This window comes from Montipora capricornis, chromosome 11, assembly GCF_036669925.1.
Source record: "Montipora capricornis isolate CH-2021 chromosome 11, ASM3666992v2, whole genome shotgun sequence".
Taxonomy (NCBI): domain Eukaryota; kingdom Metazoa; phylum Cnidaria; class Anthozoa; order Scleractinia; family Acroporidae; genus Montipora; species Montipora capricornis.
The window spans coordinates 41,743,296-41,770,795 of NC_090893.1; the positions used below are offsets into that span (position 1 = coordinate 41,743,296).

Here is a 27,500-nt window from a genome sequence, read left to right on the forward strand (position 1 = left end):
GCTTCCTGTAGCAATTTGAAATCTTCTGGGGGTGCTCACAATTTGAGTTTTAACAGGTAAGTGCCTTCGCCCTGAGAAACGGTTATCCGGTGCTATAAACGTCATGCAGTACACAAATCTTTCTTACGTTGGTTTATTGACCTTTATCCCCTAGTTTGATAAAAACCATTTTTGCTGTGAGTAGCTAGCCTTTGTATACCGCTTCTAAAGCTATTTTAGCAGATTTGAGCTGTCAAAGCTGTGTCAGACACACGTCAAGTTACACCTGTCAAGCGAAATACGCCTGCGCGGTAGCCTACTGAAAAATGAGACTTACATTTCGACACGGGTTTCGTCAAGGCTTGGTCAGTACAATACAGAATCAGTAAATAAAATTGACAGAAGCATGCCGCAGGAGCCCAAAGTCAATTTTAGCTCAAACGGAGGCTGTTACAAAACTACCGCAAAAATCGCATTGAAAGTACACTCTTCATGCTCATCACCTTTTATCGTTTAGAAGTCCTACAGTTGAGCAGTTAGACCAATCGTCTGTGTTATCTTTAATGGCTTTATCCAACAATCAAGAATGCTGCCCAGTTTCTAGGGCTACGTGTGTCATCTTCCGCTTGAAGGATTTTCATGGCTTTCTGTAACGATACTGCAGCGTCGCGGCACTTCTTGTATTCGCGGTAGAAGCATGTCATGAGTTTAAAGGACGAGAGATCATCAATTTTCCAAAGAGTGACAATTACGCATGCAGCGCCAGCAGCCAAAAACGCCCGTGAGAGACCTGTTGAATAACCAAATTTAGAAAAATGAAACGCGACAACATTAGGTAAGAGAGCAAATATCTGTACCCCATGATAATTGTTTGAAATCTATTTTTAGATAGCGCCCGTGCTGCGAAAGTTATTAGCGACCTTCAGATTGGAGTACGAGAACGACTCCGACTACGAGTTTTCTGTACTGGGCATGCGCATTACATTTAAAGAACGAAAATTTTTCGAAATGTGCCTGCTTAGAACTGCTTAGAGCTCGTCCTCGTTGTCGTCCTCTTACTCCAATCTGAAGGTCGCTATTTTTAGTAGAGCTCCGCGCACCGAAGGCGCGCGCGCGGAGCACCATGGGTAAGAAAATGTGGTAACCCATCTGTGCGACCGTAGGTACGTCCACCCCTCCATGCATGCCAATGTAACCAGTATCACGTGACCACATCGCGGACCACATTGGACATCCATGTTATGGTCAATTTTAAGAATAAATAACCCGGAAGCTACGATTTTAGGCTTGGCTAAATCTGTATGTTATCTGTTGTTACCCTGACCAGGGGGTCCACTTTCTCACCGACTGACCAATAAGGTGTCGTCTTTGAAATAACCACGCACTTTTACAAAGAACTAATAATAGATTTCAAATAAGTTTCATCGGAATAGGGCCAATTGTAGGAGATTCGCTCTCTTACGTCATACTCTCTCGAAAGTGGTAGCTAATGCTTTGTATGGTTGGAAGCTAAGACTGGATCGTAGAATTTTGGAATATTTGTTTCACATCGGTTTATGATAAATTCATTCACCCGCTGACTTTTACATAAACTTGCTTACCAAACTTATCATCTACCTGAGAACAAGAAGGGTTCTACCAGTTTAAGGAGACTGTAAATCAAATCAAATCAAATCACACGAACTCAACGCAGATCAATTGTTAGAACTGAGAAACGTAACCCACATACGACTATGAGTCCTGGAATTGAATCTGAGCCACATTGGAGGAAAGCGAATGCTATCACCTGCGACGTATCCACCAAATTTGAAACCCGTCTTATAAACAACAGGTTTACTAAAGGCAGTTTGGCTTAAACCCAGTATAAGAGTGACACAATCTTGTTGGTTCCCGAGATAAGACACGGCACAAAACAGGGATCTGTTGTAGCTACGAGTAAAACGGAGGCCATACTGTGATTTAAAACTCGTGTAGAAACATTAAAAAACTTTGTTTGCAACACAGTCTGTCGGCCAGTAACAATCAACTCACCTAGTACACCATCCCCTGTAACTTTACCTAACGCTGTTTCGCAACAGCTGAGAACTACAAGTTCCGCGCTCAGTTCCATTTCCCTGACTTCCTCTGCCGTGAGAAGACCGTTGCAATCACGCCCAGACTTGGCAAGGACGACAAGCCCTTTCATACTGAAATCACCATGGGAATCTGAATCATCAATTACAGCGTGAGTAGCAAAGTGCAGAATGGTATGCTTTGGCATTGCCGCCATCACAGCTTTTTTAGTGGCCTGTGATCCTATAAACAACTCCGAATCTGTTGAGCCGATGATGTCTCTGATCACGTGTGCTTCATCTTAGGCAGAAGGAAGCTGTGGAAGGTCTTCACAAGGCATTTCTGGGTTTCCTACAGCAAGAACGTTCAAGTGGGATGTGCTGTGTTCGGGCGTCTTACGCGATGCGCAGGCAAGGTCAAGAAAATGGATCGAAGGGCTGGTGGAAACCGCAAAATCCTCCATAAGGTAGCGACGACCTGGGGCTTCTTGAAGAGCAGCGAAGGGAACTTTGAGAAGGAAATCTTGTGGAATAAAAGTAATTCGCTGACTTTCTCCCTTTTTGGGAAGAAATTCTGCGATAGGCTTTATTAGGATCTCGTGAACTTGGTTTAGCATAGGTCGCCATGGAGCCAATTCGGGATCGTCTTGAAGGTTTCTGGATAGAGCATTATTACCATGATTATTTATATTCCCTGAATGATTAGCATTTGGTGCTGAGTGATCTAATCTATCTTTGTCGTCTTCGATGTCATTCTCTTTAACCGGAGCTTCATTTGATGGCGAATGGTCTTTGATGGCATGACCAGGAAGAATGTCTTCACGTTCTGCATGACCTTTTAAATCTTCTTCCAGTTTCGCGACATTATCATTCTCGGTTGTAGTTGTGAAAGCCGTAACGTCTTTTTCTTCATTTGAAAGTAAAATAGAGTTATTCTTTTCGTCATTCTTTAACACGACAGGAATGGTATTTTTAGAAGAGCCAATGTTTGTTGGGAGAGATTCTTCTCCATCCACAAGTTTTTCGGAGGAAAAGCTACTTTGCATTGGATTAGGTGTGACATCAATGTTGACATTTTCCTCCAAATTTTCAATAGGGAGGGGGAAGTCTTCACTATTAAGGGGTGTTATAACCTCGATTTCTGCTGTGCTTTCTTCATTATTCTCCAAGCAAGGTTTGTTACTACCAACATTTGCGTCTTGGAGTTCGGCCAAAGGTCTGTTGCCTTCACAACTTTTAATAATGTTGCCGGAGAAACTGCTGACCTCCAGCCTTTCTTTTTGCGTTACATCTGTTGAAGGCAGTGATTCTTTAGCTCCAGAAGTGGGGCTAGAACTTTCTTCTTCGTCACTATGACTATTGACGTCAATATTCTGACGTGCGGTCGCATCTGTTTCTTTTTCCTTGGATTTGAGCGGAACATTACCTAGATAGTGTTCAATGAAGTTCTCCTTGTCATCTCCACTTTCCCAATCGGACGAAAACATGTCCTTGAGTCCCTTTAGCGTTTTAAAGACTTCGTCATTTGTATTAGAGAAGCTTGGCAATGGTGCCTTAAGCTTCCTTCCTTTCGGCTTACTGAAAAGGTTTTCGCCTCTGAGGATCTCGCTCACTCCACGGGACTGTGAAGGCAGGCCCATTGATCGACTGAGTTGAATCACAAGGTCATCGTTAAGCTCAACCTTCATGTGACTCTCACCCTGGAGGCGAGTCTTGCAGAAATGCAACTTTCCATTCAGTTGCAGCACCCAGGTATACACCCATGTCCATACAGCTCCAGTTTGATCAAATTCCTTCACCACAGAGTACAACACAAGGCTAGTGGACAGCTTCTGGCCAACTTGCAGGAGATTGTTAAACGACTCATCTATGAATTCTTCATCGAGGTACTTTGTACTCGTTTCTGAAGAAGTGGAACCATAAAATCGTCTCTGAACTATATCCGATAGTGATCTTCCACGACTTGCATCCGCCAAAACGAAAGCTTCTTTGTACTTTTTCTGGGCAATCAACAAAACTTGCAACAGGTTGTAGGCTTCCGACTGGTTTTTCTCAAAGTTCGATATCTTCGATTTATCTTCTTCTCCTATCTGGGCGCGCACCTGCTCCAAGGTTTGAAAAGCACCAAGTATTGAACTTTCCGCTTCTGGTAGATTCCCGCACAGGTAATAATCCATGGCCAGTTGATGTTGCATGATGGCTAGCCCGCCGATATCCATTCGCCTTTCGGCGTTGTCTCTGTACTTGACGTGGCAGTCAATGGCATCTTCGTATTGCTCTAAAGCTCTGTACACGGTGCCCAAATTACCCCATGCCATACCTTCGCCTGCAACGTTTCCAGCCTTTTGAGCTTGGGTAACAGCAATTTCAAACAATTTCTCAGCTTCCTCGTAATACCTGCGTGAGAACCAGGAATACCAATTAACCTACTTAAAATAAAAGATGCAGTTTCTTTCCTTGATCGTTGAGAACGGGGGGAACGAATCATGACGTCCATAAAAATGAAACACCACTTTTAAGAACATGTAAAGGTAAACCGGTTGAAAAAAATTCACAGACACACGCGATCAACGAGATCGATGGCCTGACTTTTAAAATACTACTGAAAAACAATAACAATGAATTCGTTATTGATACAAACTATTTCCCATATGACATGGCTATTGTGGCACCAAGATGGCCACTTGTTATAGCGAAGATATCTCTTTACAAACATTGCTTTTGTTATTCAAATGTGCCAACCACAGGAAAAAAAGATCCTTAATGACAATAGATGACGTCAACGATATCTTCCCTATACAAAAATATGGAAAGCAACAACTAATGAGTTCCTTTTCATGTTATTTTAAGAAACGAAGTCAAGTCACTTAGGAAAGTAAAGTGAACCCAGCCACTGTCATTTTGGCCGGGTACGATTGCATTTCACGACAAAAGCTTCAACGACCATCAACCAAAAAGATTTTTAGATCGTCACGGTTTTAGCTAACTTACCCCAACGTCGTGTAAAGCTTCCCAATTTTGTTAAATGATATCCCCATTCGCGCAAAATCACCAACTTGTTCTGCTAACGAGTATTCAATGAATTGATACACCAAGGAGTCGTCAAATTCCTCAGGATTGTAAAATTTCAAGAAGCCGATATTTCCACAGGCAATTGCCAAGCCGTGTGTGTCTCCTCTGTTCAGAGCGATAGTGTAATGAGAATTGTGTAATTTCTCTGCGTCTCTGTATCTGACAAAAACAAAAGTGTCTATTTTCACTATTTAATTTAGCTTCCTCTTGTAAAGCAGGGTTATTACTGCAGCTACTGTTTATTAATGTAGTCCCAAAGATGAGACCACAACACCGAGAACTCAGTGTTCTACTTTTTGAGAACAGCTTGCCTCGACTGAGGCCGACCAATTTCATCGTCAAGGACAATCTTATTAAAGACAACAAGAAAAATGGCTGACAGTTGGTTGATGATCGGACTACAGAAGGTCACGAGTTTGAATCACAACACTCGGGAGTCTTGACTCCAAGGAGCGATCAGAATGTAAATCCTCCTCACAATTTCAATGAAATGTCAGTACTACAGTACAGGTATTGAGAATGAAGAATATCATCATCTTAAGAGTTGCGATCTTGATATAACACCAAATTCTCATGACCACCCGACAAAGAAATCAATGGTACTTGTTAGGAGAATGAATGTTTCGATCGTGCGATTGAAAAGGTTAAAATAACTGAAGAGAAAGTGATGCCTTTGTCATTACATCTTCAAATGGTTAGACTTTCTACTCTTCGAATAATCTACCGTGGGCCCCGTCTCTAAACCCCTGATGTCAAAAACGTGAGACGTTAAAGTGTCTATCACTTCAACACCCTTTTCCATTTTAATTATTCTCCGAAATCAACCCAAATACATTATGTTGTTTTTAGAACCTTTTGATTGAAATTCACTCCTTTTTTTATCGTAATGGGCCCTTTGCAGGATAGTGCAAGGATGGCGCAGTGGTGAGAGCACTCGCCTCCCAACATCGCGGCTCGGGTTCGATTCTCAGACTCGGCGTTAAATGTGGGTTGAGTTTGTTGGTTTTCTACTCTGCATCGAGAGGTTTTGTCCGGGTACTCCGGTTTCCCCTCTCTTCAAAAACCAACATTTGACTTGATTTGTGTTAGTTGTTAATTTTAGTCTACAGTGTCCCAAATAAGTGCTCCAGCGCTGGAACGATTACACACTTAAATAAAGTTCTCTTCCTCTCCTTTTTTCAAGTCCAAAACTTCCAGAACCAAAGTCCCAACACGAATGAGTCATCCAGTCAGTGCTCTTTTAAGGAATAATATGCATGTCATACAGTACTTACCAACATAATATGTGTAGTACATAAAAGACGTATTAAATATATTAGTTTTAGCAACATAACCAAGAAAGAAAGAGAAAAATTATCCTGACACTTATCTAGACAATTTAAGCAATTAATTATTGGAGGTTAATGTGAAGTGAAATTGAGCAATTGTCTCTAATAGATACCGGAGTAGTTCAGGTGGCTCCAACAGGTTTCGAACCCGTGACCTCTGGGATACCGGTGTAATGCTCTACAAACTGAGCTGTGAAGCCATTCAGTTGGAAGCAGGTCAATTTGTGAGGCTCATGGGTTCGAACCCCGCTGGAGCCACATGAATTACTCATGAGAGACAATAGCCCTTATCGGAGTTATCAGCGGTTTTGCCAAAAGAACGAGGCTAAGGGGTTAGTTTGTATTATATTGACCCTTAAGCCTCTTTTGCATGTAGTTTTAAACAAAGGAAAATGTGCCTGCAGGCGCAACTCCAATAAGGACCATTGCTTGAATTGTCTAGATAAGTGCGAGGATCCGTCAAAAGCCCGAGCTTCAAATATCTACATTTCTTTCATAACCGAAAAAGTTGTATGACTTTCACCTTACTAGTAATTACGTTACGAATAATATTTTGAGCACGAGTAATGAATTTACATTTAGATTTTGAGGACTTGGTCTAATATTCAGGTTCAGAGGTAGTTTATTGGAACCTTAAGTTGGTTTGGGGAGAAGACTTGAAGACTGGGAGAAGCTGTTTGATTCTGAATTAACTGAAGCATACCTCCCCTCGGATCTAAATACGTTTCCCAGATCTCCACAGCAACTCGACACAAGCCCAGCATCCTTCAGTTCCTTAGCAAGTTCCAGTGCTTCCCGGAGGTATTCTTTGGCTCTTCCCCAGTCTGCTGCTGACCTACAAGCGTTTCCGTAACTCTGGAGGTAAATGGCCTGAGTGTACCTACTCAAGCTGGATTTAGAAGCCATAAGCGGTTCAAAGTAGGATTCGATTGCTTCTTTCAGTTCTCCCCGATCTAACAAGCAGATTGCCAGATGAACTTTTGCCAGAGCCTCTTGGTCAAAGTCATTTATCGATGCAGCGACTTCACTGGCTTTCCTATACAACTCTTCAGCTGTTTGTATTTCCTTCCGAAGACGGCGTATCGTCGCCATGTTCATGCTAGCGTTAAATAATTGCCGCCCTTCGACAATTGGATCTGGAGATATAAACACAGCAAACAACGACAAAATGTCAATTAACGTGTCATCGGACAGAAAAATTCATCATTTCATTTCACGAAATATCATTTGGAATACGCCACCACTGGAGATTTTGGTCCTAGCTGTAGGCAAGACGTTTGCCACATGAATCTAGTTTATTGGATCTCTCAGATAGTATGCGAGTTGTGATTGGCTAAATTAGCAGACTGAGTCCGTATTCTACAGTACGGTCCGCTAAATTTGAAATTTTTATTAAATACTCTCTCGCAAGTTTTTTCTGCCGTTTATGTTACATAAACTTGTAAAACCGTTTGAATCTTACAAGCAACCATTTCAAAAAGCCATGAAGATATTTATTGGTTTTTCAGATTTTGACACGGCAATCTCTGTGGGGGTTGAACCTTCCGCTTGACTTCAACTACAATCTCGGACAAAACCTGTTGAGACAAAGTGACGTTTTTGGTACTCCAACAACTTATCAAACGTTCCTCTTAAAAGCCGCCCTTTCCCCTCCCCCCAAACTCAATGTTGCGTTATCTTGGTCGGAAATATAATGAAGAACATAGGACAATACTCCACAACATTGACTGAGGGGGGAGGGGAGTGGGAAGGGGAGAGTAAGTAGGGGTGTGTAAAAATGGAGGTGAATTTGTGTCACTGTCTCAACAGTTTTGTCCGAGATTGTCTGAGCTTCCTTTCGCACGCACCTGATTACCTCAGAGATATAACTAGTTAACCTAAATTGTAGAAATGCTGACGACGGGAAGGGAGATGTTCAATTATGCTTGCGGTAATTTAACGACGGTTCGTGCGTGGAAATCAAGGAAGATTTTAAAAGGTCTTGCGAAGGGACGGTACAAAACGTGGACCCCTAACTGGACCTCCTTCTGGACCCCACTCCACAGAAGAAAGAAAACATTAGATAGTTTTCATTGCCGCCATCAAATTCTAAAATCAAAATCACAAGCTCTTCTGCATTTTTATGTAAAGGAGGTTGAAGATGACCTAGAAATAAATTATTTTCCGTGACGTCTTTCGTTTCGAATTGTCACCTTGCGTGACACCATGATCCCTATGAATCTCAGCAGTTTCAGCCTTTGAAGTACATTAGGAGATGTGTTCATACACATGCATTTTATCTTATGAGCGAAACGTAAGCGCTTTCATCGCAAAGTGAACTTCAGATGTTTTCGTTGATTACCGGCTGCCATATTGGTGGATCACATGGCGTCTCCATACAAAACTCTATAACGTTGCGTGACAGGCTTCGACAAATCATTTAGACACAGTGATACCGCACAGACTTGAGAATTGGGGAGGTGGTTAAAAGATTTTAATCCTACTACATTCCAAGTTTTTAGCCTTTTTCATTGAACGATTTCGGAATTTTTTTTATGTTGCGTGACAGTGAAACTATCTATAGTTTGAGGATAAGAGAAGTGAAATGAAAAACAGAGCAGGCTCTGATATTCTGTGTAACAAAATCATACCGCGCATCTTAATTCCTCGATTCGCGCATAACCACAATTCCTTGCGCGTTTGACCACAATCCCTTGGAGTTGCGTTTTGAAGGAAAATGTGTTCTAAATATCTTACCAACCTCCTTTTCTCGATCTGTACTGAAACTTACGGATCCTCCTCTTTTTGCCCAAGCGCGAAGCAGGCGGGCCATAAATCAACGGAAAAAAACACTCGGTCCGTAACTTACAGTAGGAACCTCGAACTCGGTTAATAAGAGGTATTTAACGGCCTACCCTCCCAAAAGTCTCCTGTAGCTCAGTCGGGAAGAGTTGCTTCCGAGTATCCCTTGGTCACCATCGGAATATAAAATACATTTCTTTATGCATTAACCGTCGTAGACATAAATATTGCAAGAATGCATTGTTTCGGCAATATCAGTCCTAACAGCATATGAACCTAGTTTAATGGCCTGGCTAGCTACAACGAGTATCCTATAGCTCAGAGACAGATCATTCGAACCAAAATAACCCGAAAGTCGTTGGACATGTTTCCGAGTGTGCTCGTTTTATAAGAAAATCATCATTTCAACAATAACGCTGATTCACCGAAGGTTATTTTTTTCGATGGTGATTCGGGGATACCCGGAAAAAAATCCGAGTGCTTCTTCGCAGCAGACGGCCATCAACCTTTCGATATACTACTTCGGATGCTATGCCACTGAACTATAGGAGACTCGATAATTCTTTCGCTATACTGCTAGGATCTAACTTATCGAAGTGAACCATTTTGGCGAGTGTACTGAAAGAGGTGTTTTATGTTAACACCGGTAAATGAAATGAAGAGAATTTTTCCGACGGAACTCGGGGATACTCGCGAATAGTCGAAAAAAAAGCCTTCGACCTTCCGATTACTTACTTCGGATGCTATACGACTTCATACGACTGAGCTATGGGAGACTCGTGGACATTAAACTCACTTCAGGTGATAATTGTCAGGCTATATTGTTAAGACTGAAAATTGTCGAACGGTGCATTCTCGCTACTGACATAAATGACTGAGATGGAAATTGTTAACCCCGATAGATGAAATGAAGAGATGATAAATTTTAATGGTCACTCGGGGATAATCGGAAAAATCCGAGTGCTCGGTTTCAGGAGACGACCCTACGACCTTCCGATTACTAGTTCGGATGCTCAAGCACTGAGCTATAGGAGACTCGTAGGAGTCATGCCATGATCCATGATTTCGATAGGGTCTCGGGGATATTCGAAAAAAATTCCGAGTGCTCCTTTGCAGGAGTCGAACCTACGACCTTCCGATTACTAGTTCGGATGCTCAAGCACTGAGCTATAGGAGACTCGTAGGAGCCATGCCATGATCCATGATTTCGATAGTGTCTCGGGGATATTCGGAAAAAAATCCGAGTGCTCCTTTGCACGAGTAGAACCGACCACCTTCCGATGACTAGTTCGGATGCTCAAGCACTGAGCTATAGGAGACTCGTAGGAGCCATGCCATGATCCATGATTTCGATAGTGTCTCGGGGATATTCGGAAAAAAATCCGAGTGCTCCTTTGCACGAGTAGAACCGACCACCTTCCGATGACTAGTTCGGAAGTTTGTTAACCCCGATAGATGAAATGAAGAGATGATAAATTTTAATGGTCACTCGGGGATAATCGGAAAAATCCGAGTGCTCGGTTTCAGGAGACGACCCTACGACCTTCCGATTACTAGTTCGGATGCTCAAGCACTGAGCTATAGGAGACTCGTGGGAACCAGGCCATGATCCATGATTTCGATGGTGTCTCGAGGATATTCGGAAAAAAATCCGAGTGCTCCTTTGCAGGAGGCGAACCTATGAAACTTCCAATTATTAGTTCGGATGCGCTACCTTTTGAGCCATAGGAGATTCGTGGGAACTAGAAATTATCATCTACGGAAAAATGAAATTTAGCTAATCTTAAACACAGTGAATTTCCCTTTAAACGACCACCCTCGAAGCACAACAAAGTAATCGCTTACGCTTAGGAGTGGTCGCTATGCGAGAATTGATTGTTGAATGATAAGAGGATGAACACAAATTAATCGTTTCACTGACCGTTCCCTAGGGGCTGAGATTTGAAAGTTTAACACATAAATTTCATCTAAGGCAAGAGAAAAGAAGGACCAAAGAGACACAGGACGCCGAGGACGTGATTCCGAAGGGAGTCCCTCCTAGGGAACAAGAGAACATGGCTAATTTGATCTGGGGAACAGGGAACAACAACAAAATATAATAGGAAACAAGGGAAAATATCATAGGAAACAAGGGAAAATAAACAATTTTAGGGACAAAAAGATGGGAATAATATTGAAAGTAATTCCGGGAACAAACAAGCAAATTTTTAAAGGGAACAACCCCCGACCGACTCCTGCACTTAGATCGGACCGGAAATACGTTTTGTTGCTTACAGTAAAGCCAAAGGTGACTGACATAAACCTCAACATTCTCTGACCAGAAGTTCGTTGCGCTGTCTCCGTCAGTTACGTCAAATAAAGCAAAGGAAGCCGAAATGTTGCTTACATTACCTAAACTTTGTCCACCAGTCGTCTTTTGACGGGCACTTTCCAAATGAAACTCGGTTGTTTCGTTGAACAAATTTTGAGCTGTTTCGAAGGCTGCATTCCAAGGTCCAGTCGCAATCTGGACGCGAAATAGCTTGTTCATGACAGCAATTTTTTGCAGCCTGTCCTCGCATCTCTCGAGGAGGTAATCCCAAATGAGACCGGCTGTTTGCAGGTCTCTGTTCGTGTACTCCTCCGCTATTCGAAAAGCACGCGCAAAGCGAAACTCTTCCGTTTGCGATTTGAGTCTTTCGAGAACATCTTGTTGAGGTGAGCGTAGTTTACCGCGAAGTTCCTCGAGTCCCTTTTTTGCTAGATCTTGATCTTCTATGGCTAAATAATCCATTGCCACTACAAAAACCTAATTTACACTGTCATTGAACATTGAAGGTTTATGAATAGTTTACTAGCTTTAAATGCCTTTTTTGTTGATCGCACACGAGAATTTTTCGTAGAGCCTGAGAACAACCGTATATCCAGTCTCTCTCTTTCCGCTCGGAGAGCTTTGGTCTTAGGACTTTGAATCCAAGATGGCGAACCGCACAGTTTCCGATGCTAAGACAGTAAAAGGAACAAATCCTCAATACCTGGTTGAAAAAATCATTCGATCGCGTATTTATGAAAATAAGTACTGGAAGGAGCAATGTTTTGCGCTATCAGGTAAGGTTTTGGAGTGTGCAAAAAGCTGCAAAGTTAATAACAACAAAGAAGAGTTAACTTTGTTTAGTAGAGTGAGTTCGTTTTGTGGTCTTCAATTTACATGTAATACAAGCTCACTACAACAATGACAGAACTTCAAAATTTTATGTGCAAAGCAGAGATATATTTAAGGTTTTTAAAGGTGCATTTCTCGAAAAGGAAACACGGCAGCAATGCAAACTTTGTGGTCATTTTGTATTAATCTCCAGAGCTTTCGTGTAGACGCAGGTTGTAGACAGCTAAACAAGTATTGTGAGTTCAATAACGCAAAGAGTGATTTCAAACAAAAAGCAGTGTTCATTGTTTACGTAGAATGATATCAAATTTTGCGGTTCAAATTTGTTTTGCCAACTACTCAATGAAAGAAGTCATTTTTTCAACAGAGAATAAAAGTTAATCTCTGTTTGGCACAGTAACTGTTATGACAAAGGATAACAACAATGTTCATCACTATGTCAGGAGAGTCGCAAATCTTAATAATTTTAATAACAATTGTGTAGGATACTGGGTTGTTTTCGGATATCTTATTTGTAAGAAACCACAGAACAAGAGAAACCCATCCTCATTTTCTTTTCACTTATCAGTGGTGTTAACCTATTGGGTGACATCAATCCCATGTCCTCTAGCAACAATTTACAGCATGAAGATATGCATTTTTTTTATGCTGGATGGGAACTAGGCAAGAATAAAATAATATTGTTCTGAGTGCTGATGTCAAACATGAAATGTGCAATTTATGACCTTCTGAGTTGGTTTGGGTGCTGGCCCCAACCAGGCTCTTATACATGTATCCTAGCCTTTGTAGCTGCTGGGATAATTTGTCGCGGGGTTATTTCAGCATGCTGAAATAAATCGATGGTTGCTCCATTGTGATTTGGCTGCGAATGTGAGTTGCAGCAAAGGGGTTATCTCATATTGGCCAATCGCAATTTCCCATCTGCTGATGGACAGACTATTCAAAATGTCCAAGAACTGCAGCAAGGGGGATCTCAAACATACTTGTCGCTATGCCACTCATGGCCCACTAGGAGATATGTCCAGGTTTGACCCTAATTAGATTTACGCGTATTTCAATAAGCGTCACGAGGTGTCCCCTTGCTCTTCTAGCCAACTTCAACATCACTTGTGTCTCAGAATACAGACAATTTATGTCACAAAGTGTCCCCCAAATTCTGCTCTTTAAGTGAAGATTAACTACTCCATTTACCCAAAGCTAAAAATAACGCTAACCTTTACCCTTACCTTATTGTTGAAAATAGGTAGCAAATGCGTAGACGTAAGGGACACTTTGTGTTGGATGTCAAAATTGGGCATGCATCTAATTAGGGTCAAACCTGGACATAAGTGTCCACTAGAGGCCAAAACATCCTGGCAGCTGCACAGGCTACTTATAGCTCCATACTGGTTCAGAAGGTTATCCATACAGTAGCTTCATTCTGGCGTTAGACCAAGTAAAATCTGTTAAGTCTCACTCACAGGGGTGACTGAGTTAACCTCCATCAAGAAAAAAAAAAACTTTTTCCTGCTTTCTCAATGATTTAGCGGAACTGTTGGTTGACAAAGCCATGGAATTGGATCACGTTGGTGGTACATTTGGAGGAAACATCAAACCTACACCATTCCTTTGCTTGGTGTTGAAAATGCTCCAAATTCAACCTGAAAAGGAGATTGTTGTGGAATTTATCAAAAACGAAGATTACAAGTAAGATCAATTTCAATGTTATACTATAAGGTACATGTGTTGATATTACATACTCAACAAAATATCATGTTTTTGATTCGGCAATGACGAATACATTATTAAATAGGTTACAGAGTGCAATATGGAAGTTGCTTATGGAAACAAAGCAAGAAATTGATTTTGTTGAGTATGTACATGTAGTAAATATAAAACCATATGAACTTGCTAATGTGCATTTTGTGATTTATGACGTCTGGTGATGTTTTGACTTTCTCAAGTTGCACTCGCCTATGGCTGGTGCAATTGGGAGAACTTTTAAAAGATCAGTTGTGCCAATAAATCACGATTCAAATGCACAAGCAAGTTCATATGATTTCCTATTATACAGAACGAGACATGAATCCTGCAGTATGTGTGGCTGTACCGTCGTTATGTGTGGCTTCATGTAACTGTTATAGACAAGTTAAGGAAATAAGATGCTCTTAGACAGCCTTGTCAATCTAGAGGATAACCAAGGTACATAATAGTGTAGCATGATAAACTGAATAAAATCTTTGCTTTCAAGAAAAACCTTCCCTTAGGTATACTAGTATTATGACGAAGGAAGATACATGTACATGCACTGCACATAGAGTTGCGTGGTACAGGTACTTTTATCAAAAGACATACTACACACATGTACATGTAGACCTACTGTAAAATGGTTTTTGTTTTGTTTTGTTGTGTTGTGAAGTGACGAGCTCACATGTAAATCTGGAACAATCATGGGAATGACCAAAACCCTCTACTCTGAGGGTTTAGGATCAGCTTACATGTAGGTTAAGATTTTGGATAAGCATTGGATTACAGCAGAAACCCATAAGGTTTGAAACGTGTAACAGCCCCTTGTGTGCTGGGAAACAAGCTTCTGAACATTCAATTTGCTAAGTACCATATTTGGAACAACAAGAGCGAGAGGTTTCCAAATATGGTACTTAGCACTGAAACATTCAGCCAATGGGTTTGCACTGAATATTGGGAAGCTGTGACCGCGCGTTACACGTTTCAACCCTTATGGGTTTCTGATTACAGTGGCTAGGGGTTAGGGTTATTCCATGCCTCTCTGTGATATTCCAGTGTTCTGGGTTTTAGCCTTATAATTTGAGATGATCTCTTGGTCACTAGTGTCGTGAATAGTTCATTATAACTCTAGTTATAATTATTATTATTTTTATGGTTATGGTGAAACTATTTTCTACCTCTTTGTAATCATTAGACTTAACATTCTTTCAACCGTTAAAATTAATTATTGCTTTCATAAATGTACGCCATACTTTCAAATATCTTTTTTTTAAAACTGTGTAGATATGTGCGTGCCCTTGGAGCAATTTACATGAGACTTGTGGGGACATCATTGGACTGTTATAACTACCTGGAACCACTGTACAATGACTACAGAAAGATCAGAAGGAAGAATAAGATGGGCAGTAAGTTAAAGATTTTTGCTGTTTTCTAGAAATTGAAATGAATTTCAATTCTACTGTATCAGTTTGCAAAGTACATGGGATGTTTCAAAATTGCATTCCGCTTTTCTGCAAGCCTGCGCCGCAGTTAAAAAGGGTGTGGGCAAGATTAATTTTACAGCAGTGTACAGTTGGTCATCTTGTAGGAAGACTCTCTGCCTCTGACTCTCTGGAAGACTGCAATTCGATACTCAGTGATGCTACACACCAAAACATCTAATAAGATTTATAAAATAATTAGGATAGTACGCGCACTCTCATTGGCCAATGGCTATGTTTAGATGAGAGCATGTAAACATGGCTATGACATCACACGAATTTCGATTGGTTATGTGTTGTCAGACACGCGTTTTGATTGGCTGGTAGGAAATATGAGCGTGTATCAAGAAAATCTGTTTCAATCACATCCTCACCGCCACGGCAGAGCAGTTTATTTGAAAACTACATTGTGCCCCTTCATTTGACTCAGTGCTGCTATAGCGCAGCCTACTTACTGGGCCTGCAATCCCTTAAATGGAAGTTTTCAGTTTAGTTTTCTGAGATAAACAGCACCCTTGTGTTCATTCACGATCATTCAAACGTTCAAATGATTTGCAGTGTTCTTACTATCTTAGCAGACACGTACATAAGCTAACCTTTTCACTCAAGATCTGTTCCTGGAATTTATCGACGTTTATCATTAAAGAAAAAAATTCTTCTTCACGATGATAACACAACACACAATAGCCAAGCTTATTAATCAGACGCGTCGATTTCACACGCAGACGCAAACGCAGACGCGCACCTGCGTTTTGCACACACGCGTTGAGCTGAAGTGCAATGTATAGTGATTTCTTCAATAAAATTTTACAGAAATGGAGCTTTCCCACATGGATGAGTTCATTGACGAGCTTCTCAGGGAGGAAAGAGCATGTGATGTTATTTTGCCACGAATTCAGGTGAGCACTATGCATGAAAAATGTTTAAAATGTTCAAAGCCATTTCATCTCCGCGTGTACGAATAGGCTATTTTGGGATGAAGGATATACTGTAAATAGTAATTATTTCGTCAACAAAGGCGACGCTTTTTAATTTATTGATTGGTTGTTCTGTGTGTTCGTGGGCGGCCTGTGCATGTTCTAAGAGCGAGAAATAGAGCAAAGAGATTGTCGGTCGGTTCCAAAGCTACATCCAGCATGCCCAGCGTTTGCTTTGCGCCATTTTGAAACGTCACCATAATATCCAGCATGCCGATGAATCATTCGGAAAAATTCGGGGAAAATCGGGGGCATTTCCGATCCACACGAAACTTTGTCAGTAATGAGATAAGGCAATAAGCCAATCACTAGCCAGTTTTTATCGGAATCGGTTAAAATGACACCATTCTCTGATTTGCCGAAGATCGCCTTCGAGCGAAACCGAAAGGCGGCCACATAGGAGTGTGAAAAATAGGCACGCATTGCGTACGTGTGGTATTGCATTAACACAGCGCTTTATTCCATGTTGTCAACTGAGCTGCGTTTTGTCTTCCAGGAGATTCAAGTTGTCTTTGCATAATATGTAGCTCTAATAGTACACTATATTCTTTTGGTACCGTATGTCATTGCAGTGCCATGGTAGATGCCTTAGGTAAATAGCCTCCTGAGAAGACATGTGGTTACTAGCAAAATACTGAACCCAGAAATAGTGAAGAAAATAAAAGGGAATCGAGAAACATTGGCTTCGAGGCTGACATGTTGATCATTTTCAAGTTCCCCACTCGTACCAATAATTATTTTTAGAATACTTGATCTACATTGTGCGATGTGCACGAGGTGGAATAACCGCGAAAGACTTACAATAGCGCAAACTTTCTATTTTTAGGTGACGCTTTCGTCGACCTTGAAGTCGTAGATCTTGAAGTCCCTATTAGTTAGGCGGACGAAAAAACAACGTTTGACGAATTAACAGGGCTTGAAATTGGTGAAAAAATCCAGTCGCAATTTCGCAAAATTTAGTCGCAAAATCGTCGCGCTGCATTGTGTTGTCAGTGGTGTAGCAAAACAAAATATGAGCCCACAATACTTGTGTTGAAAGAAACCGCTGAAAATTGCGAATGATATCAAAGGAAAGGAGTTGTACACGTAACGTCGCAGCGAAGTAACGCTACAATTACGCTATCTTCAGATTGAAAGAAAACTCAAGACAAGAAACAAAATTATTTTGTCATTTTTTCATTTATTTTAGTAGAAAGAGCAGCAAAGTGGCAACTGCTAACCCTTTTGTTTCGAAGGAGCGAAGATGAAAACAAGTCGCGACTTCTCCAGATATTTTAGTCGCAAAGGGAAAAAATTCAGTCGCAAATGCGACTGTATTGGTCGCAATTTCAAGCTCTGATTAATTTAAACGTCTAAAGTTAATTGAGTCCGATCGTCCCACTACAGAGTCGTCTTCAGTAGAGACCTCAGACACTTTCAGCTGCATAGGATAAAGACGAGACTCGTTTAACGACGCGCTTAATCGCCAGCCTCAGTTGCTCAAAGGCCAGGTAACTTTATCCAGTCGATAAGTCACTATGCAAAGTACGACGTCTGAAGCACATTTACGTGGGTACTCCACGTTAAACGGTGAAGATTTGCGTATATGCCTTTAATTGTGATGTCATGTGCTTAGAGTTTGCATATTCACAGTTATGTTAGGAAATATGAATTTTTTTGCACAGATTGAAACAGTACTGAAGGATGGTGACTTATCCACCGGATAACGTTATCCGGTCTCAGTCGTATGGTTGGTGCCAGACGTTTTTGTCTTACCGTCTTAAGACGCCCTCTTATACAATTTTGAGAGGTCATTATCAAAACATACACATCCAGCCACGCAACTGTCCGGCAATGGGAACTCTCTGTGTCAAGATGCGAAAGAAAACAACATACTAACTTTGTCTCTTCTGCTTTCTAGAAGCGCCAGGTTCTTGAAAGCAGTAACCAATTGGATCCAAGGGTAAATACAATATCAACATTACATGTAACTCGAAAAAAAATTGTTTCCTCTTTGTGATTGGGAGGCAGTGCAAGCTGGCTCCGGAAGCATGATCTCCCACAAGCTATTATTTTAAATTCTGACTTTACTACAACGAGACAACGAGACTTCAATATGAGGGTGTGTCAATGAATCCATTGCGCAACGTGACAGTAGCTTGGATTATATTCAATGCATTAACATTATACTGAGTTAACTTAGAGGAGCATTTGAAAATGACAACGAATTTTGCCGCGCCAGATACGAAAAACCACTTAAACTCACCCTTTAAAAGTGGCCAGAGATTAGGTACAGGGACCAGTTTCTCGACAGTTCCGTGAACTTTTCGGGCTCGTAAAGCCAGTCGTCAAACTGCAATCTGCTTATTTTGAAAAGCTGATCCTTTAACATGTTTTTAATGTAAGAAAGACTAAGAGGATTGCGAAGTTTGATGGCTTGGAACCTCGGCGTTGCGAAGATATAAAGGGAATTGTGGCACCCGAAATAGGCCCGAAAACGTTCGGGACTTTTGAGAAACAGGCCACAGGTGTATATGTTATTGATTGCACGCATTGGAAACTCGGAAAAAGTCCGAGTTCGAGATGCGATTTGAACCCACGACCCTCAGTGATCTGGTCAGGTGCTCTAACCACTGAGCTACTGGAGTCTCTATGGTGAGAAAGGGTGAAACGTGGGTCGGACATCTTTGCTGTTGTCATATGACTTTGGTTTGCGGGCTTATGCGCAACAGAGCGCGAAGAGGATAGGTGAGGTGAGGTATGACTTTGGAACATTTCAACCTTGCTCACCATAGCGGCTCCAGTAGCTCATTGATTTGAGCATCCGACTGCTACTGAAATCACAGAGGGTCGTGGATTCAAATTCCATCTGGAACTCGAATTTTTCCGAGTTTCCAATAGATGCAATTTCAATAACATACAAGCAGTCTTAGTGAGTGAGTTACACTGATTTGCTCACAAAAATTGGGTTGAAACGTATTTCTCATCTAATGCAGCGGCACCAGACCCCGAGGATAGGGCACTTCAGATTTAAAACTATAGAACGTAGCATTACAAAACAAAAACTTGAGGACAAAAATTGAACGAGCAGCGACCGACTGACGTGGAATGACGGAGATCTTCCCACCAGGCTCCAAAAGCCCCCGATCAATCCCATAAGCACTTACTGCCCTCTACATCGTGCCCTCAGAATATTCAATTTCTGACTAGTTCATTGCCATATCACTCGAACTCCAGAAATTCCATTTTGCATGAGAACATGATGAAAATGTGAAGACGGCTGCATGAAATTCCCGATGTGAAGAGTTGAGGTGTTTTTTTATCGGGGTAACAATTGCAAAAAGACTGTACGTAGCCAGTACCTTGACCTGTGATATGGCCGATTTCCCGTTCAAGAGGTCACGAGCTGGTCTCGTGATACAACCGGATATGACGTACCACAAATAAGAGTTAACATTGGTCCTGGTGGCAATGGAAAAATTGGCGTTGCTTCAAGTTGTAGCCACTGAAGATCTACACTGTATAATTATGAGAATAAGTCTTTGGACTTCTCTTCATATCTTTTGTGAGTTCTTCTGGTCATGCTATGATAGACATCAATTCATTTTCGTAAAAACGAATGTTTAGCAAACGTCATTCATCATGCATGTTTCACACACTAGAATAAATTGTTGTACTACACTGTACAGTTGTCTGGTAACAAGATTCAAACTTGTCGTAACCAGCGGTTAATTAAACCTTCCGAACTTGATCTATTTTTTTTCCCTTGTTATTTTACAGCGAAGCCTTCTTGATGATGATTTGGAAGAGATGGATTCGGAGTCTGACGAGGAAGAAGAAAAACAAGTAAGCTATTGCTTTTCCTTTTTTTTTTTTTTTTTTAAATTTACCATGTCATGTATGATGCTGTTGTATTGCGTGCCATAAAGAATTGCTACGAAAGAGAGAAAGGATCCTCATAGACACTTGAACACTTGACACTATGCGCAGTTTGTTTGGACTATTTTGCTTACTGCGCATACTCAGAACGCGAGTATGTTTTTTTCTGTTCTGAGCATGCGCAGTAGCTTTGGGGTGCGTTTTTTTCCTAGTGCACATTCTCAGAACTGAAAACTCGAACTGGTGGTCGTTCGTCCTCATGCGTCCACCATCAGTTAATTGGCTACCTCCCACGAGTCTTTAAGTCCAGGGTCACTATCGAGTGTACTCGTAGCTATGGTCACACGAGACACGATATATCGATCTTGCAAAAAAATTAGGGGAAACGAGACTTCGAACGAATTTTTTTCCTGTTTAGTCTCCTCGTCGCCGCAGCAGAAGTCGCAGTCTTTCGCCGAAACGAGGATATCGCGATCACGAGAAAGCAAGAAAACGCAGCCGATCTCCCGGAAATCGCAGGTAAAATATTTGTTAAGGTTTCAAATTGCCTTGTTGGAGTTGGCACCTCTCCGTTGAATGCTAACGTTTAGTTATGTATGCGTGCCTGTTAACTTCGGTAGGACTAATGGACCTTTTTGCAGATAGAAATTTATTTTATCAAACGAGTTGATAAAGGTCGAATAAGCACCGTGAAAGATTTGGAAAGCTGACGTTTCGAGCGTTAGCTCTTGGTTCCGACGAAGGGCTAACGCTCGAAACGTCAGCTTTCCAAATCTTTCACGGTGGTTATTCGACCTTTATCAACTCGTTTGATAAAATAAATTTCTGTTTCAATCTCCCACCGACGCAGCACCACAGTTTCTCTAGAAACTAACATTTTCTTTTTGCAGATACGCCGGCCATTTTGATTTCTATTGTTTTAAATAGCTATTATGGGATGCCCAGGGGGCAAATACATATTAATTTGCCCCCTAGAGCATCCCATAATGTCTTTTGAAACAATACAAATCAAAATGGCCGCCGTGTCTGCAAAAAGGTCTATTTGAAGTCTTGTTAGAGTTCAAAGCATCTTCTTGCCATTTTTTAGTTGCGCGTGTTTTGGTAACCAGTTCAAACTACTAGAATTCTCTTGCCGATGTTACGTATTCCGTAATCGGTGGCCCGCGTTGCGCAATCTTTTCCGTGTGGTGTTTTTACCTTTAATGAGTTGCTTTCTTTTGATTGCGGTTTTAACTGGGTATTGGACGATTTTACGATTTGTCGGTGCAATCTTTGCCATTAGTATCATCCAACTACTAGAGGACTATTATTAATAGTGCTCGAGTAGCGAAAAGCGTGACGCATGCTTTCGTTTTATTCCCAAATAAGTATTTCTTTAACTTGCATTTGCTAACTTTACTATTGCCCTTTCTGTCCGGCTAGTTGGGTGATACTAAAACAACAAGACGATCTAGGATCGTAAGTCGGGCTGTGGCCACACGTGTGCTGCTAAAGATCATGAGCGTTGTGTAGTAGATGGAAAGATGTGCATGTCTCAAAGAAAGATCACGAAATTTGTAATCACACTGGCAAAAACAACATGCATTTCGTCGTGAAAACATTGCTGACTTGATGTCCGATCTCACCCATAGATCACTTGCTTGTAAAGTGCATTTGAATATGCCAATAGAAAATGCGCTATATAAATTCATTACCATAAATTCATTACCATTTCTACCATCAACTTCACAAATATCAAGACTCTTGGGTAAATCTGCACTTGTGAGGTGTCCGTTAATTCTCAGGTGACGATAGAATTTGTTTCCTTGGTCAACTATGCAACATAACGTTTCGGATTTCCAATAACTACAAGACTTTGCTGTTGAGTAACACATTGCATACAACCCTGCAGCACAGCATTGTTTACAAGTGCAGTTGCATTGTTCTCTGACACTGTTCGCTGCAGTTATTTCATATGTACTAATATGCAGCCTTCTGAGTTCATAATTGTCACCGAGTGAGTGTATAGCCTGGAAATACTGTATTAAGTCCTTAATGGATGGTACTTCTAATAGTACACATGTACCTTGGGGATGGCTTCTACCATATTCATCTCTTGCATGAGAATCAAAAATCTTACAACTCCCATTATCAGTATGATAGATACTAACACCAATACATCCTATTGTCAGAATAAATGAAGAATAATTTTGTGACAAGAGTGATTCAAATGCACTGTCTATACGTATACTGTACTGATATCCTTCAATAATTGAATCACTGTTATGTAGATTACCTGTGTAGCTTTCACTATAATTCACCTTTATCACTCTGCGGCTATTTTGGAGTCCGTGGGGAATATCAAAGGCTTTGTCTTTGCATTGTCTTTGTCCGTCCAGCCTCACACTGAATGAGAGGTTCGACGGGCAAAATCTTTGATTTGGACATTGAATGATATGGGTCTATTAAGCTGGTAATTTTTCTCAGACATAGCGATCATAGCTGGTAATTTTGATTGCATTAAATACACCTGCCCTGTACATAGTGTCTGTTACATGTATTAATTCCTTTGATATTATTATAAATCAAAGCACACAAACTCATAGCAACGCATTGTTGCCCAGCATTCGCACCAAATACTGTAATATCACCTTGACTATATGGTGCCTTTACTGTCAAGGTTGGATCAATATTATTCATTGCAGGCCCAGGATTTGTTTCTATGTCATTACATAGATTTATTTTAGCACAGCATCATCTATGATTACCATTCTTGTACAAACTCATTGGTCCACAGCATGTGTACAACACTTGATATTTCTTCAGATTTACGCGTTTTCAGTGTATTTTCCAAAGCAAGTCAAACGTACTGTTTGACGAAATTTTCGTCGAATAGAAGCTGGCTTTTTCCTCACTTTTTCAAAAGAACTGAGACTGGCAATTATCCACCTTCTTTTCATTTGACTACTGTGCCTGCAACTGATGTTAACATGAAGTTTTGACGACAAAGGAGTGATCTTAAGAATCTTTTCCCACACAAATACCCTCAGTTTTCTGCTTTTCTGCAACAGACGTTTCTGCTTCTTCACAGGATCCTACTTGGTTCTCGATCACGACATCTCGACACATGGCATTCACGTACAACACGGTTATGATTACAATACACAAATTTAGCATAACGAGATCTCAATTCGTCTCTATATTGTATTTTTCACTACGCCATCATGTTGATGATGTACAAACGGCTGCATTGCCTCCCCTAATACATCACATTTTCCCAGGACATTCAACATTGCTCGTGTTGGTAACGCAATCGTATACAACATGCCAACGTACATGATTACATAGAAAACTAATGCAGTACAAAGAGAAATTGATAGAACTGATAATCCACTTGATACATTGTACAAAGTATATGAAATAATGATCATGACAGTCATAAAATTAAAGAAGTTACTTGCATCTTCGCTTCGGTAAGTGACGGCTTGGGCGGCTTTCTTGTTGTCGTTGTTGTCCTCCGTGCCATTATAATTATGCTGATTATCAAATATCAGAAATATCAACTTGCACCCGCCAGCGTCAAAATTTCGAGTAAAGTTCCTTTATATACTTCTGTCATTGCTAGTCATAGTTAACACATATTTTGTACTCAATGACTGCTCAACTGATCTCTTTAGAACTTGTAAGAGCTTGATAGCAACATTTGAGATATTTGCCAAGAGTTCGCGGCCCTTTCGAAATGCACGCTCATTTTCGTGTTTTGATGTGGGTCTACCACGAACAGTCTGTGCGTTTGTAAGTGGTTTGAGGGTATTGGACCTAACACCGTAACTCGCTTCTGCCACACTTGTAATGAATGCCTACCATCACTGAGAATCACTTCTAAGATTACCGAAGAGAAATGAAAACGAAGCGGAATGAACATTGAGCCTTCACTACATATCTGCGGTATTGCCCATTGCACGTGACGTACATTTGCGAAGAAATACACTGGTAAACCCAGAGTCGGTCGCCCGACTAATTAGACCCTTCGCCCACGGGTCAGTAGCCCATGAGGCGAAGCCTCATGGGCTATTGATCCGTAGCCCTTGCGGGCTACGGGTCTAATTGTTAATTAGTAAATATTCGACCTCATATCAGGGACTCGGTATCAAGGGACTTTTGGTCACGGGTTGTGACTCGCTCCCTTACAAAGTATATCGGTATATAAGAAATCAAGAAGTATATTAACAAGAATAAGAATAACAACAACAAATATGTTTGGTTGTACAGTCATAAACTCCATTTATAAGTATTAAAACACCAATCTAACTATCTTGAAAGGATTGATCTTTATACGACGCATCTTGATGTCTCTAAGTTAATGTGCGTGTTTCATTGATAGGCGCAGTCGTTCAAGGTCACCGCGCCGTCGAAGACGCAGGTACAGCACGGTTTATTGTTTACTTTAACATAAATTTTTTAATTTTTCGCTTTTATTCTGTGTTATTTTCGAGTTGATCCATTTTGATATAAATTTGGATCGACTCAAGTGAATTTGAGCATAATTTTAAGTGAACTTAAACGCAAATTTTTATCTCGTTGGCTAGATTATGTGTTGTGTTTTCTTTCTTTCTTTTAAAATAATTTTCGTTGAAGTAGGTATTTTGCCTTTCGACTTTTACGGGCAAACGTAATTCACCATTTTCAGTTCATCTCCAAGTTTCTCTTTGTCTCGCGAAGGGTAAGGCCGCAAAACTAAGCGACTTGGACACACACATTCATGGACCTATAATTGGATTTGACGTCATAAACTGCTTTTTTATTTTGTGTTTTCAAAAGAAACTTTACATTTCACAGTAGTTTTGATGCATCACACTTAAATACATGTACGTAGACAGGAGCCCATCACCCGGAGCGTGCAACTTAACTATACTTGTGCAACGGCGTTTTCACAAGTAAGGTTATTTTTAGATTTAATTTCCCGCTAATGAGACTCCCACAGGAGCCCGATGACCAATTACAAGAAATTAAGGTGACGTCATAGGGTCACCGAACCGTAACTGACTTTGTTTTTTGACCTAATTCGCGGGAAGAGCTAGTCTAAAAATAAACCTACTTGTGAAAACGCCGTTTCACAGACGCTGTATGGAAGTTGAACGCTCCAGGATGGGCTCCTGACGTAGTTTAATTTCTCCCACTAGCTTAGTCGTGGAGCCAAACTAAGGCTTTACGTTGGACACAAAGAAAACGTAAAATATGAGCCAACACTCACTTTCGTACCTAACACAATTGTTTTCAAAAAAGTCTTATCAACGCGCGATATCCCTGACGATTACATAAAGTGCACCTAACCCCAAAATATTTTTTTCGCGAAAATAAATCTTTGCACCTGTTCGAAACGCATTGCGGCCATTTTTTCCTTTTTCTAACAAATCCTGCCATTTTATAGGCTTCGAAAGTTGCGAAAATCCAAGCATCTTTTGTTCACGACCGAGTCAGAAGGGGAGTGGGTCTATTCCCGCTTTGACGTCACATACTGATTTACATTGCATTAACTCTTTGTAAAAATGCATGCAAAGTAGATTGAGACGCCAAAGCAGGAATAGACCCACTCCCCTTCTGACTCGGTCGTGAACAAAAGATGCTTGGATTTTCGCAACTTTCGAAGCCTATAAAATGGCAGGATTTGTTAGAAAAAGGAAAAAATGGCCGCAATGCGTTTCGAACAGGTGCAAAGATTTATTTTAGCGAGAACAATATTTTGGGGTTAGGTGCACTTTAATAAGCAGATTTTTTTCCATTACTAGCGCTTCTCCTCATAAAAGACGTGGACACAGGAGCCGAAGTAGGTCGCCTTATCGTCGCCGGTCCAGGTCGCGCTCTCGCTCGCGTTCGCCCCATCGTCGGCGTCACCGATCGAAGTCGCGATCAAAATCTCCCGAAAAGTCGTCGAAGAAGTCGAAGAAATCAGACAAGCCCGACAAGAAGAAAGAAAGCGAGGGTTCAGGGATGAGCAAGGAAGAGCTGGAAGTCAAAGAAGCGAATGAGCTCAGGGCAAAACTTGGTTTGAAGCCCTTAAAACCTTAAAAATAGGCTGAGAAATGACTCCAAAAAAAATCATGTTCATTTTTATTTGCATGAGTAATTTGCTAAATGAGACCTAAAATCTAAAGGGAATACAGAGATTTGATCATCCCAGGGTGGCGAGTTTTATGTAGGTTGTTTTCAGTACCTTTGGCCAGTTATGTTAAAAAGCGGACGTCAAAAGAATGATATCACTGACTTGAATGGATTACAATAAACCGCCTGCCTCTTTAAATCGCGTAAACAGTTTTCCGGCCTTTCTGTGTACTTGCGAGCTTAAAAGCACCTTTGACGGTAATGGCAATAAAACCGCCCAAAGTCTGCATGTTTAGTAAGCTGATTTCGTGTCCGTCTCTTGCGTTTTACATTCGCCGGTCTTGCCGTCGTCTGCAAAACAACGGCGTGAAATAACAAAGAGAGGATCTCTATTTGAGTTAGCGCGGAAGTCTATGACTATGAGCTGTGGGCTCCTGGTTAGCGCTCTTCACACCACAGTTATAACCAGACGGAAATGTGCCTAATTAGATAGATGCAAGCCCAATTTTGATATCTAAAACAAAGTGTCCCTGTTTCAAACAATAAGGTTAGTGTTAAGGGTAGCGTTACATTGAGGTTTGGGTTAATGCAGTTGTTAATCCTTCCTTAATGAGCATAGTTTAGTCGACATTTTTGCGGTGTCCATTGTCTGTATTCCCAGACACAAGTCACCTTATAAGCCGCTGTTACACGTTGAAACATTTAGCTGAAACTTATGTGCAACGGCCCTGCAAGAAAAGTTTTAGAAGGCGTTGCACCGTGTAACATAAAAGGTTGAAAATCGTTCGGAAACGTTGAAACTGGTCTCGAAATGTTGTTTACATTGTCTTAGGCGGTTTCTGATTGGCTTACGCAGCGTAGCGTGACAAGAGCGAGGGAGACCAGTTTCACAAAGTGGTGTTACACGGTGAAACTCGTTTTTGTCACCACTGCGATCCTTGCGACCGTTGCAGAAGTAGAAAGCGGTTTTGCTTTTCGTGAAACTTGTCTCGCAACGGAAGTTCAAAAATTTTCACGAAACCGAC

The 27,500-nt window shown here is 41.1% G+C and overlaps 2 protein-coding genes across 2 annotated transcripts in view; one reads left to right on the top strand and one right to left on the bottom strand.

Moving 5' to 3' along the window:
- Window positions 1-12,105, bottom strand: part of LOC138024700 (uncharacterized) — a 12,516-nt gene extending 411 nt beyond the window's left edge. The window contains exons 1-5 of the mRNA XM_068871921.1: window positions 11,603-12,105; window positions 7,134-7,566; window positions 5,022-5,261; window positions 2,011-4,427; window positions 1-769 (exon numbers count right to left, since the gene is read on the bottom strand). The exon at window positions 1-769 is cut by the window's left edge and continues 411 nt beyond it. Coding sequence (XP_068728022.1) covers window positions 2,333-4,427; window positions 5,022-5,261; window positions 7,134-7,566; window positions 11,603-11,984 — 3,150 coding nt within the window. The 5' untranslated portion in view covers window positions 11,985-12,105 and the 3' untranslated portion in view covers window positions 1-769; window positions 2,011-2,332. The remainder of the gene's footprint in view (window positions 770-2,010; window positions 4,428-5,021; window positions 5,262-7,133; window positions 7,567-11,602) is intronic.
- A 33-nt stretch (window positions 12,106-12,138) lies between these two features.
- On the top strand, window positions 12,139-26,683 carry LOC138024702 (pre-mRNA-splicing factor 38A-like). The gene is made up of 9 exons (XM_068871924.1): window positions 12,139-12,298; window positions 13,880-14,039; window positions 15,363-15,484; window positions 16,373-16,458; window positions 18,437-18,478; window positions 20,296-20,361; window positions 20,813-20,913; window positions 24,758-24,796; window positions 26,163-26,683. Exons 1-9 carry the CDS (start codon window positions 12,169-12,171, stop codon window positions 26,440-26,442), a joined length of 1,026 nt encoding a protein of 341 aa, XP_068728025.1. The 5' UTR covers window positions 12,139-12,168; the 3' UTR covers window positions 26,443-26,683.
- The last annotated feature ends 817 nt before the right edge of the window (window positions 26,684-27,500 follow it).